The sequence below is a fragment of the Chenopodium quinoa genome, unplaced genomic scaffold, assembly GCF_001683475.1.
Source record: "Chenopodium quinoa cultivar QQ74 unplaced genomic scaffold, ASM168347v1, whole genome shotgun sequence".
NCBI lineage: Eukaryota > Viridiplantae > Streptophyta > Magnoliopsida > Caryophyllales > Amaranthaceae > Chenopodium > Chenopodium quinoa.
The window spans coordinates 1,472,926-1,487,042 of record NW_018743977.1 but is presented as its reverse complement, the minus strand read 5'-3'; the positions used below and the strand labels follow the sequence as shown (position 1 = coordinate 1,487,042).

The following is a 14,117-nucleotide window of genomic DNA, read 5'->3' as shown; positions in this document are numbered from 1 at the left end:
ATACAATATTAACATTTAAATTACCGTTGGAAAAAGAAAAAAAAAATTCTATTCATGATGTTGATTTGAAATCTTATGAAATAATAATAATTGAGTTAGTTTTCTATTAAGTATTTCTGTAATAATTTTACCAAATAACTTTTTTTTTCCCTTCAAAAAATATATTAACTTTTATTAAAACAGGTCATGCTTAAATTGATCATTTTAGACATATGTCAAACTATCATTTAAAAATTTCCCGCCAATACAATATATGATGTTAGGTTTAAGTTTTTTTTTTTTTTTTTTCTTTTAAAAATTTATTCTACTTAGCTTATTTTTTGGAAGTACATTGTATACAATATTTTTTTTCGAACTATATTAATTCATTAATAAAAAGCTAAGTCATACGACATTTACATTGTATAGTTTTATGGGGAACAACATGCATTATTAATGTATACAATGTTTATATATTTTCAGCGAAACTAATCAATTTTTTTTTATTTTTTTTTTCTCAGTTGTAGTTTTAATAATTTGTGCCTTATTATTTCATCTTTCTTATATGTATTGCATACGTTTATTCCACATGAATTCTCTCATTTTTATATTTTATCACAAGTTAATTATGGAAAAAAGGACTATTATTACCGTACATCGCACGAGCACTAATCTAGTTATACAAATATATAATACCTTAAACTATTACTCCGTAATTACTATTTCCTCTGTTTTTTTAGTGCATCGGTTTTAAATGGTCATGATGCCTAGAATCTGATTGTGATATGTAAACTTCATTCTTTAGTTAAGTCATCATCTCTGTCCCATGCCACAACCTTGCTCGTCGCGTTGTTAGGTCTGAAAATGTTGTCCGATGACTAATTTGATGGCATATACAAAATGGGACTATTTTTGGAAAATTTCAAACTCAATGTTGAAAACTCATATAATGGTGGGGGATATACCTTGAAGTCATAAAAGGTTGTTAGTTTGCAATATGCCCAGTAGTTGATCACATAAAAGTTTATGATGGCCTTGAGTCAACGATGGGAGCATGTTTTTAACTTGCTAAATTAATACTTAGAGCCAAAGTGGATGGATCTAACTAGAGATCATAAAAACCGGCCCAGTCCGGGCCTTAGTATAAAATCTTGCCTCCAAACCTGTAAAATAGTGTCGGGTTCATCGGGTCAACGAGGGCTATTTTCGGGCCGAGCTCGAGTTATAAACTAAAAATACGTTCTTAAGGCTGTCCAAACCCGCAATATTTTTGGACCTACCTGATCGAGAAATCGAGTTGGCCATTGTTGATCACCTCTAGGTTTAACTATGTAACACCCCAAGTGGCAAGTGCTTGAACATGAGCTCATTAGTAGATATTGTCTTATCTAAACACTAGCCTACAAAGATTTGCTTAGGTGTAAGACAAAATTCCTACCCAAAAGGTCTCTACTAGGTTGCTAATATAAAGAAAACTCCGTTCTCCTCAACTTTCGATGTGCTCCTTTAAAGAGCCTACGTCCCGAAGGCACAACAAGACATTGAAGTGGGCTTTGGCTTTTGATACCATTTGTAACACTGCATATGAATATAAACTCACTAATAGGTATTATTCTCTTAGGCCTAACTTGCAAAGATTTGCTTTGGGACAAGATAAAAGTCTTACTCAAAAGGTGCCTACTAGGTTGAGGTACCAACCCCTATATAAGTAAGACTTCACTCTCCTCAACTTCTAATAAGAGAGAACCATAGGCACTTGAAAATTGAGGAAAACGAAGCGTTTCTTATGTAAGGATTTGATAACTCAACTTAGTAGTTATGGCCATGGCACGCCCCATGACCCACATAACTTATTTAAACAACAATAGAATAAATGTGAAGTAATATGGCTAAGTTGGTTTTGTGCATACATCACAGTCCATTAAATGACTAGGTTTGGAGATCAAATCCAACAACCACTCTGTACAACGTTCAATGATCAGTTTTTACAAGATTTCACATGACTATATATTTTTATAGGTTGGTATTATTTGTGGTCAACGTTTTAAAAATTCGACCGTCAAAAGTGCAACGGGGTAAATAAATAGGTATACAGAGAGTATAATTTTCCTTCTTATAGACATCCTAAAGTTTTATAACTTTTTTATTGCCTTGGAGATCAATCCCGGTTCATATTAAATTTTTAGATTTATCATTGCACATTGATGTCTTTATTAGTTAGGATTAGCTATTGTTGTAGATAATGATGTATGACGATTTATTAACGGAAATATTTTTGTTCCATTAAAGATTAAAAAAAAATATATATATTATCCACCACAGATCTCATAGAACATCATGATTGCCAAGAATTATATTTCAAAAGTTTTTGCATGCATTAGGTGTACTATAATTTTAATAATGTATATCTCATATGTTATAGTATACCAAAAGTTACCCATATTATTACAAAGTTACCCTTAGTCCTATAAAAGTTACCTTATTACCCAGTTACTTTTATTCTCACAAAATTGCCCTTAAATTATCAAAAGTTACCCATATTACGCAATTACTTTTATTTTTACAAAATTACCCTTTAACTTTCAAAAGTTACCCATACACTATCAAAAATTACCCATCAATTACATAATACTAAAACAGACACCAGGAATGACACGGGTCGCTTCCTAGTGCTGTTTTTTTCCCTCCAAATCATTTTTTTTTTTTTTACTTTTTTGTTTACTTGATCAAATCGTTAAAGAATATTTAGAATGTTATAATAATATTTCCTTCCCATTTATCCATAATATATCTACCATAAATATTCAACTAAAATATAATTTCAAATTCTAAGTTTTTTTATTTAAAATATATTTTTCTTTTGGTAAATTATTACTCTATATGATTAAATTAACAATTCATTACAAATTTTTATAAAATCCGTGTGACATGGAATTTTAGCTAGTAATGTCATAAAACTTACCCATATTTCTTTTCTTTATCTTTCCGACATACAATAAATTACTGTACACCAACATATTTAATAAAACATCTGTCATTACATTTTCATTTTTGATGTAACATCACACTTCACTTATTTCCCTAACTTTCCCCACATTTCCCCATTCTCCATGTACTTTAATTTATTAAAAAAAAAAAAAGGTATAAAAAGTTATTAAATTTCATAGATGAAATTACATTTTATAAATACAAGTTTGTAAATAGTGATCTAATTATAAAAAATACATGCACTATTTTACAAATCACTATGCTTGATTAGTTGATTCATAACAAGAACCAAACTCCGAAAAAGAGTACCCCATGACCATCAGAAACTCCGTAAGTGAGAAATTCGCATTTCCAAATTTCCCCAAGGGTTTTCCTATATTTAGGATTTTTCCCATATAGAATTGGAATCTGGCTAAATTAAAGAGAATCATAGCGTAAAATGAGAATAGAGATTAGAGAAGCAAATCCTTAGATCATCATAATCGTATGGACTAGATGATTATTGATTAATAGAATTTCGCAATTTTGCTACTAGTCAAAATTTTTAGTTTATTTTCATTACTTATAATACAATCTTATTTACTCTTTGACCAATTAATATAATCCGTTTTTAAATTCATGCAACACTTTAACTTGAGAACAAATTTTTTTGAAGAGTTGTGAGTAGTTTATAGAAATGAATACAGTAATGTGCAATTGGAGTTAGTGTGGACATTTTTAATTGATGGTGTAAGAAATAAATAATAAAGATGTAATGTAAATAGGCTAAGTTAGTCAGATAGAGTTATAGAGAAACAATTAAATAAGAATAGCTCATGTCAAAATAGGAAGAGTTGCAAAGTTTTCAAAAAAGGATGTAAAATATCACTTCGTCCCTTATTTTTTGGCTCGTTAATATGATGTAATATTTTTTATTTTTGGTTGGAAAGAGTTGATAAGGGAAAAAAGTGGTGAGACCAATTGTAGTTGGTGTGAGAGCTAAGAGTAAAATAGTGGCTTCATATAACTATTTATAGAATAGGGCAAACTTAAAGGGATAGGCCAAAAAGTAAAATGGGGCAAATAATGTAGGTTTGACAGATATTGATCCAATCTAAACTTAATCTGAACCCAAGAATAACCAATTTAAAGTTTATTCAACTAGATAGTTAATCGTTCGAAACTTGGTTTAAACCTAACCCGAATTTATCTCGAACTTAACCTGACTTACACTTGAAAAAGGTTAGTGATTTAACATAATAAGAAGTAAACTTTAACCGCCCAAAACCTAATCCTTATTCAAAGGATAAATCGATTTTCTGAGTAACATAATCCGCCCCAACTTGAACAGAGGCGAACCCAAATGGCCAAATTAACAACTCTACTTGTACGGCAAACATTGCTCTAGCCATCGCTACCACCAGCACAAGTCCACGACCCCTCGCACCCTTGAGCAACGTCACCAAGGACACCAACCGATTAATCTATGCAAAAGATTCTCAAAAGTCAGCTTCACGCGCAACAAACAAGCGTGGCTAATTCTTGGAGTTGCCCCTTTCAATTTTGTTTATGGAAGATTAGCCAAATAGGCCAAATTACCAAGGACCAAACCCATTCACGACCGTTCACTTCTCGACGCCGGTGATCCTTTTTCACCTCCAAATCAATCCTAATCTTCAATATTATTTCAATATCATTGTTGTAATCCCTTCAATTTTTCTGAGTTTCCTTCCAAATTCAAGGTATGCTTTTCTAATTTACTTAATTTTTTTATTTTTGTTTGATATTTTGTAGCTCAAAATGAAATGAATGTGAATTTTTTTAATCTGGGTATGTATTGATTTTATCCAATTTTTTGTGAGCTATGAGAAAGTTTGGATTTTGATTGATGTTAATATTCATATCATCTGGAGTTTTTAGGTTGAGCTTGTGTATGACTTTTGAATGTTTTGCATTTGCTAATTAGCTTTTATATAATTAGTGAGTGACCCCTCTTTTTAACTAAAGGATTAAGAGATTGTGCTAGGTTTTTGTGAAATTAACTTTACATTAAGAATTGACTTGCTTATGATGTTTCGATTCTGCATGTTGATTACGGAGTACTAATTTTGTGAATGGTTTAGGTCATGAGAAATGTAAATCTTGGTTTTTTTTTTTTTTTTTTTTTTTTTCAGTTTTATTGTCATAGTCATGCCTGTTAAATATGATGATAGATAGTATTATCAAAGGCTTTGCCAATTTTGGTTGAGTCTGCTGAATGCTGAGCAATGAGCAGAAGAGTTTGGGTGAATTGATTACATGGGTGAGTGGGGTGTTGATTGGAAAACGGGAGGTGCACCTGAGTCGCTTAATAACAATTGTAAAGGAAAAACAGGATTCAATCTTTATCTGTACCCAGGTTGCTGCCACATTATCTAGTAGTACTTGTAATAGTAGAAGAAAGTTTGTTAGGAAGTTATAACTTAGAAGTAAAGCAGGGTGGTGAAATATGACCCGTTTAAAATTTTCTTTCGGAATAACTCCAGTATAAATTGTTTCCGTTTCTACAATATCTTTTAGTTGCTCCTTAATGTGATAAATTTGTAGGAGTGAGATTGCATACATGGGAATCGTCTTGAACCATGCTGATTATTGTGTTCACGGGTTTGTTATTATTTTTCTGTTGTTTTTTGTACTTTAATTTTGGATGAAAGACTTATTGCTGAGTACACCATGGAAGATTAGAATCTATTTTATCAAGCAGACACTATCCATACTCAGTTTCCATTTTGTCACATATCTTTATGCTATTGATTTTTGAGAGGCCAAGGTGCAAACTGCTGGAGCAAAAGCTGTACTTGACCATCCATTTAGGCACGTGGTAATAAAAAAAGAAAAAAGTAATAGAGGTTTGGGCTGTAGAATAATTAGGATCAACTATCAATCTGTGGATTGATTTATGTTTTCCTAGGCTCTAGTTTAATGAGCTATGTTTCATAAATAATAAAATAGGGTCCGTGCAAACTACTTGCTAATGCATTCATTAAGTTGTTTGATGGAGCATGAAGAATGAAAAAAGTGTTCATGCAAATCTGACGACTCTGAGATGCACAAAATTTGAGGAATCCAGTTTCCAATCTCACAAAATGTCCTAAAATGCCCCCTATTAGGTTATGGAAATTCTCAAACCTTGTAAATTCTAAGATTGCAGATTGTTTCAAGTATAAACCAAGTGCTGGATGAAACAAAGAAAGAAATAGAATTATGCTATATCATGTTAAAAAAAAAAAAAAAAGAAAGAAAAAAATTTGTAATTCATTTTATCATTGCCAGCAAAACTGCAAAAGTATTTCACAGTTTGGATTTCATTTGATTGTTGATGGCTCCATTGCCGCTATAACTCTATAAGAAGCCCTAATCCTGAAAATAATATCACCATCTCTCTTGAGTGCTCCTTTATTAATGTCTCATGTTTGACTTGATTCAATAATACTATCGTAATACTATTGCATGTATCAAGCATATGACCCACCGACTATTAGTTGATATATCTTGTGTCATACTTCATCTCCTCAGTTATTTTTCAGTTGTAACGTATGGAATTTCACGCTTGCGAATGCATATACTTTGTATTATTCTTATATTGTTAATATATTTGATTATCTTTTAGTAAAATTTATAATAAGCCGATATGTTGGAATTATATCGAGACTAATATAACAGACCCTACATGACTTTATTTTTCCTATCGTATAAATAAAAAAAGATGCTTTAAGGAGTCTGTGTGAATAGTGTGAAATTCAATATTGTTATTAATAAAAAATGGAGGAAGTACTTTTTGATTGTGTCTCCTTTTTGATCTATTATATTGTTTGGTTTCATTTTCTTTGTTAACCACTTAATCTATCTTTTTGCCTACTATTTTGGGCTGTTCGAAAAACAAAGTGTAATATTTTGAAAACCTTCATTTTTCTTTTAATTCTGCGAAATGTTAATCATATAATTCTGAATTTTTTTGATGTATATGATCAATGTATTGTGAAAACCGATGTTGTAGACAATGTTGGGATCACTTGTGATTTTTACCATTTAATTTTGAACTTTAAAAGTTCTTATCTGGCCCTTATGCGCTGTGAACTGGTGCAGTCTTTTTTATTACAGGATCTGAAACTGGAAGGTTATCCCAATATTTTTTAAAGGCCAAATATGGATGGACACCCTGCTATATCCATTCAGAGATCTGGTCCAAGACAATTGGGTGCCTCTGGAGCTCTGTCTTCATCCTTGCCAGTCCTTTCTAGTACCTTGGAAGAGAAGTATCCTAAATTGCCTGACTCCCAGCAGGTCTCTATGGAAAGGGAGCTTGTTACTGATCCCTCGATCTTTCATTCAAATCCATTGCCGTCCAATACTCTTGTCAACCATATGTTCTCATCTTCATCAGGATACTCTCCCGATGTTCATTTCTCTCCTGCCTCCCGTGAAAACTATTCTAGTAACTCCCCGTATATACCTCCATCTGCTAACAATGGATCGTCATTGGCTCTAATGCCTTCTACTCGCACAGATCTTATTCATTCATCTACATCTAGTAATTATACTAGAGGAAACAACAACCTCTCATGGTGCTCAGATTCAGGATCTGGTTTCCCTGATTTTACCTCCCACAGCTCCATGTCAAGTGGCCACATCCAGGGAAATGGTGATGGTGGCAGTAATCTTGTAACACATGAAGACCTTGTCAAGCGTCATGATTGGCAGGAATGGGCAGATCAGCTAATCACTGATGATGAATCACTTAGTTCTAATTGGAGTGACTTGCTTATTGATGCCAATGCCACAGACCATGGAATGAAGGTTGTTATGCTGTATAAGTTTTTTTGGTCCTTTTTGCTTATAGATGCTTTCTAATTACAAAATGCTGCTTTATCTGCACCACTGTTTGTCCAGCACTGATTGTCACTCTGTTTTATTAGATGTCAAATCAACTAGTTAATTCAACTTCAAATTTGTTGATGCACCCAACACAAAGTCAGCAGCAGCCTTCTATATCATCAGCAGAAGTTGCAGCAGTTGCAAGCCCGGCTTCCACAGGTAGTGGTCCAGCCAAGTCACGGATGCGCTGGACCCCAGAGCTTCATGAAGCCTTTGTGGAAGCAGTCAGTAAGCTTGGTGGCAGTGAAAGTGAGTCACTTCAATGCAAATATTGGCCTACAGCTGATGCAACATCTAACTTAATTTGATCATTTGGACTTGTAGGAGCTACCCCTAAAGGTGTTTTGAAGCTGATGAAGGTTGAAGGCTTGACCATCTATCATGTGAAAAGTCACCTGCAGGCATGTAGGACATTGTCCTTTTATCTTAGGATCATCTTTTATATGCTATTCTCTATCTGTGATTTAAAAATCTTTGTTTAATCTTAATTGCTTTTCTCTATACCATCCTGTTTACTTCTTAAAATAAATATGAATGCAGAAATATAGAACAGCTCGATACAGGCCAGAGCCTTCTGAAGGTGTGTCCTTGAAACTCTTCTACTCCCCCCCCCCTCCCCAAACACTCTTCTTTTTTTCCAATTTTTCTCCGTGAAATGGAGCTAGTTGATGTATCCGTCTTAAGATTTGCAACTGTGAAAGATGGTTTAATTTGATGCTTTTAAAAGTTGTTGCTTGCAAAAAAGGGATAGGTTCAGGGATGCAAGTGGAACATTAATTACACACTGACCTTATAAAAATGTTACGTTCTTTAGCTTACAATCTTACATATCTGCATATTTACTTAGTGGCACTTAATTTGTTAAACAGGGACTACTTTAAATACGACATTGGATTTGTGCTCTTCAAGTTTGATGTCTTTTTGTATCCGTTTAAGTGTATTTAGATAGCGAAAATGATTGGGTTTTGTTATATAGGAAATGAAGAAATTCATTTCTAGGACATAGCTTTACTTTAAGAGCACGTTTTGATCCGTTTAAACATGTGGATTGCTTCCATGTCACTGCTTATAATGTAATGGCGCTTGATATAATATATCCAAAGCTGTGAGGTGCCGGATGGACTTTGATTGGTTTAACAACCCCCCCCCCCCCCTCCCCCTCTTGGGATTGCTCCTCATTGCTTTGCACAACACATGACTTTTTCATTGTCCAGTATCTTCCATTGCAAAAACTGGACGTATATCTTTCAAAAATAGTGTTACATAAGAATTTATTTCCATAAGATTCGTGTTTCTTTCCTCCCGTTCTATATTACGATAGTACTTATATCTTATGCTGTACTTTGTATGGAAAACATACACAGAGCTTTCCTGTTGGATCTTGGATGTATGTGATATCGTCAGTGGACAATTGGATATCAATTTTTAGATCTACTTGTTGATCTTAGTTGCTTTAACATTTTTTTTTTTTGTATAACCTTCGCTTTTATCCCCAATGGCTGTGGGAAAGGAGGGGGAAGGGGGTTGTTGACAAAGGGAATTGTGTGTGTGTTCAATTGCTCATTCACTGTGTATTTTAAGTCCTTCCATTCTGAAGAATTGATTTTTGTTGTGTTCAATGGCGACAGGCCTGTTAAATAAGTCTTTTAAACTTTTCTAGCTTTATACTGAGATGTTACAACTTGAATTGGTCCTATGTGCTGATTGTTGCTAAGAACTAAGATGATCTTTAGTTATTTACTAGAACAGTAGAATTTAGGGTAGTAAGAAGATTAAGAAGAATTAATGAAGAAATTAGGAAAAAAAAAAATAGTAAGATATGATTGTATTGATAATAATCATGGTGGAAATTGCCAATTACAATCTAGCTTAAATTTGAGAGGTTGGTTCTCTCCCAAGTGACAATGTCTCTCTCTACTCTCACGAGTCTCGCCAATATTCAACCTAATTCTCTGTCTCTCTCTAATATGCTCTATATATAGAGCTTTCCCTCTAATAAACGACCTATCTTATTTTTCAAGCTACTCACAAGCTAATTGTAATTCTACTGCCTATAATGCCCCTACCCCTTATATTGATGCTTAGCAAGTTAGCATATATCTTCTACTGGACAGATTCATCATATATATAGTGCCCTTTATATTAATTGTGGAATTGCTAGTCATGTTAGTGGACGGAGATTCAAGTTCTATCTGTAGTGCACCATAATACATTTCCTGCTTCTATTTTTTTTCGAAACAATGCCCCACATATATGTTGGTTTTGTTGCCTATGCATTGATGTCAGTTCTCTAGTGCTCTTTGATTCTTAAAATTCTCGGCCTAGGTGCTCATTGAGTATGCGGATTTCTGTCTTCTGTTTGCAGGTTTATCTGAAAATTTGTCAACTCCTGTTGCAGACTTGTCATCTTTAGACCTGAAAGCGTAAGTATTTATTTTATCCTTGTACATGTGCTCTTCTATTGGTTGTTTTTTCGGGTGATAATGTTCAGCATTTATTTATTTATCTTAAGTTTGGGATTGAGAAAAGGCCAAATAATAGTTGTTGCCTGCAAATTTTGAACTGATCTACTATTCTTTACTGTTATTATTTTTAATACCTTGTGTGATTTGCTTAATAATATAGCTGGGCTTCTTAGATGTTGACAGTCATCTCAACTAGTGAATTATTATGTTGATTGTGCCTTTAGGTGTTGGTTTGCAGATACGGGACTTTTTTGGTGGAGGTGCAATTTGAGATTTTGAAAGTGGTCACTACTTATAATTGGAATTTTGTGGGGGAACAATTTTTTATTTTTCTTTCAGTTTTATTAAAAAACGAAACCCGGTATGCAGATGCATTCCCATATTTTCCAAAAATATAGCTGGATCTCCCATTATTCTGATAAAGTGATAAAAATATAGGCTACCTTCAGCCAATGTTGACTTTAGGTCAACTGATACTGCTTCTGCAAGCTGAAAAGATTGCTCAAGTAGTAATCTACTGTTGTGATACCACTACATTAACTTGGGACATGCTGGGGTATAATGTGATTGGCATAACCGCTTGCTTATCTTTGCTTTATGGAAATGATAATGCCTAAGAACTCATGCAAATCATGGAAGAAATGTCAATTAGCAATTTGAAGTGAAAGTAAGCTTTGTTGGGTTGTCTAAGGGATAAGGCAGTCCACATGGGTCAAAGCAACATAAACTGAATGAAGTGAAGTATAAGGTATTCTTAATTTTTTTTATTTATAGGGATTTTCCTTTGGTCCATTGTGTGATGCTTGAGGATCGGAGTTGAACTAAAGTATTTATTAGCAAGTTATGAGAATTCCAGCAAGCAAGCTTAACCTTGGAAAGCTCTACTCCGTATCTTATTTTCTGTTCATTGTCTAAAGGATACTTTGAAATGGAAATATAAGATATGTCTTTCCAGAATGGTTATATGTTTGATTTGGTTAGTTACAGAGGGACATGTACTGTTGATTAATAGAGTGATAGAAGCTACCATAGGAAGACAGTTTCTGAAATGAAATTTAGGTAAATTTTTACATGTAATAATGTTTTCTTAGGTCAATATTCTGAAGATTAATCCTGCTTGGACCTTTATTTGTTTTTTCCCTTGTTTTTTTTAATCATGAATCACCAATTTTCATACCATGCTTGGTGTCACAACAGGGGTATGGATCTCACAGAGGCATTAAGGCTGCAGATGGAAGTTCAAAAGCGTTTGCATGAGCAGCTTGAGGTATAATTTTGTAAAGACTATAGATTTCCTTCAAAGACTAATTTTATTTATTTATTTATTTATTTTTATTATTATTATTGTATTATGATGTACAATTTCTAAAAGCCTTAAAACAAAGATTCTTTGTAGAGTGTGCCTACATTTGAAAAGTCATATACGTAGTACTTTTGACCTATTCACTGGTTATCCAACCACAGTTTATAAATTGTACAAGATCATCTCTGCCAAATCTTTGCTTCAGTCTTGAGTGAAAATTTCCATGAGGTTTGTGCCTCATATGTCATATTTTCCTTGGTAACAGAAGAAGGTGAAGTATTTACTGGGATGTTAATGAACGATGAACTATAGACATTTACATTAGACACCAACATTAATTATGAATTTTAGACAATAGAATAATGATGCCCTTTTTGTTAGGTTAAGAGTCTTGAGACCTTTGCTTTCTCACTGTAGCATTTTCCTTTTCTTCACAAGTCCTATTATATGATTTAAGGAATTTTATAATCACATTTTAGAGGAGCAAGAAGGCCAAGAACATCATTAAACCTTAATACTTGTGATGTCATTCTTTTTAACAAGCCAGAACTTTTGAGGCTCTATCCTTATGACTTCAGTTTGCGTACTAGTAGCGTATACATATTCTCATGCTACAATATTCTATTGTAGAGCAAGTAAACATCCATGCAGCCTGTGATCATTTATGGCAGCAATTGCTGATCACAATCCAATGCTAGATTATACAAGAAGATATTGAGCTGTTTTACTGGAATTAACCTAGCCTAAAAACAATGCTTGTGAAATTGCAATTAAAAGATGAAGTACAGGGTGCTGGGAGAGTGGGAGCAATGGCTGCTTTTTATCTATTTGAACTTTTGGTCTCTGAGGAAGACATTGAGGAGAATAAAAAAAAAAAGAATAAGAAAATAGTTTTAAAAAAATCTCGTGACGTGCTATAATTTCTTGCTTTTCTCTTGCTTTATTGTTCTCCCTGCTTGCATTGACTCCTTTTTAAATCATAGAATGCGTTGCAGTTGTTGCTAGTATGTAGACCTGTTAAGATGTTACAGTGCTTTTTCTCTGCAGATTCAAAGAAATTTACAGCTGCGAATAGAAGAGCAAGGAAGATACCTCCAGAAGATGCTTGAAAAGCAGTCCAAGTCTGGGGCTGAAAATCTCAAGATTGATTCTTTGACAGTTGAAGAGCCTTCTTCCCAGGCATCACCAATAACTGGGAAGGATGTAGGTCTTGAGGGTGCATCTGCTCGAGATCAAAATGACACAGGAAAGCCAACTGATGCTCCCTCAACACCTGGAGAGACGTCAGGAAGGAGAGAAGGAAAGGCACCCAGAACTGAAATTGCTGAGCGTCAAAACCCTTGTGATAAAGATTTGTCGGATCTGCAACCATGTAAACGCAGTAAAAAAACTGAGCCAAACTTACCTGCAACTTCAAAACCTCCTGAAGATTGAGTGAACCATATCATGAAACCGTTGCTGCTTCCGTTCTTATCTAGTGTGGTAGATGTAGCCAAGGCCGTGTTTCAAACACGAGATATAGTAGTAACACTTATGGACTTCAGTATTGCTTATAAAGAGTAAGCTTGAAATATGTAGATGTTCCTTGCCCTCAACCCCTCTAAATTTCCATCTAGATAAAAGGAAAACTGGGGCAGTATTAGTTGATCATGGCACCCGATGGCTCATTTGTTTTGCTTAGCCTGTAATTTATACTGTCCTAGTACATACTGAGTAATGCAGTTCAGGTGTCACCTAGCTGTATTCTTACGGTTTGCTAGAGAGATTATAGTAATAAAGCCCTAGCATGATGTCAGCGAATTCTATCCCCTGTACAGTGATGATCCTCCCCATGGAAATGAATGAGATGACTTTTTGATTAGCTTCAGTTTTCTCGGATTCGACTTTCTGCCGTAACATCATCATCAACTAGCTTATTGATGCAGTGATATTTTTCTGGGTATTTGTTTTACTGACGCCAGAAAAGGAAACTGGTATTTCTTGGGGCAATGGTCATTTATATCTGTTATAATGTTCATTCAGTCTTAACTTTCTATGTTGTTTACTGTCAACAGTTTGGAGTTTTGTTGTACGGTCAATGTCATGAAAGGCACCCCTCAGCCAAGTAATTTCTTCTTTTGTTATTATTTCTTGTATATCTAAAATTTTAATTTATGTCCTAATTATCATGATATAATGGCCTAGATCTGTAGATTCTCAAAAGGTAGTCCTTGTCTGCTTAGATCAAGTGATAACTTGAACCCTTGGGCTTAGTGGGGATGACCAGCTTCTGATATGGCATCAGTTTTGGCTTTGAACTGCTTCTGTGAATTATTTAGTGAGCTGCTAAATACCACCCACAATTACTAGACATAACTCTACCTTTACCTCCATCCGCCACCCCCCCAATCCCAAGAGGGCTAGAGGTGTCAATTCAGGTGTCCGTGTTCAGGTTTGTGATGTCGGGTCGAGTTGGGTCTATTTAAATTTGAGGCATGCTAAATTATTTG

The 14,117-nt window shown here is 34.2% G+C and overlaps 1 protein-coding gene across 2 annotated transcripts; it reads left to right on the top strand.

Moving 5' to 3' along the window:
* Nucleotides 1–4,368: 4,368 nt before the first annotated feature.
* On the top strand, nucleotides 4,369–13,736 carry LOC110689718 (protein PHOSPHATE STARVATION RESPONSE 1-like). Of its 2 annotated transcripts, none has more exons than XM_021866500.1 (8): nucleotides 4,369–4,688; nucleotides 7,087–7,782; nucleotides 7,902–8,109; nucleotides 8,185–8,261; nucleotides 8,401–8,440; nucleotides 10,226–10,283; nucleotides 11,523–11,592; nucleotides 12,676–13,736. In XM_021866500.1, exons 2-8 carry the CDS (start codon nucleotides 7,132–7,134, stop codon nucleotides 13,060–13,062), a joined length of 1,491 nt encoding a protein of 496 aa, XP_021722192.1. In that variant the 5' UTR covers nucleotides 4,369–4,688; nucleotides 7,087–7,131; the 3' UTR covers nucleotides 13,063–13,736. The 2 variants fall into 2 exon arrangements, with proteins under 2 accessions (XP_021722192.1, XP_021722191.1); XM_021866499.1 differs by having other exon boundaries at nucleotides 7,072–7,782.
* Nucleotides 13,737–14,117: the final 381 nt, after the last annotated feature.

Bases quoted from the DNA above. Each gene is read 5' to 3' on its own strand.
- LOC110689718 (XM_021866500.1), top strand. From the start codon at position 7,132: ATGGATGGACACCCTGCTATATCCATTCAGAGATCTGGTCCAAGACAA. The intron at 8,262-8,400 runs GCATGTAGGACA...ATATGAATGCAG, and splicing joins ATGTGAAAAGTCACCTGCAG to AAATATAGAACAGCTCGATA. The intron at 11,593-12,675 runs GTATAATTTTGT...TTTTCTCTGCAG, and splicing joins GTTTGCATGAGCAGCTTGAG to ATTCAAAGAAATTTACAGCT.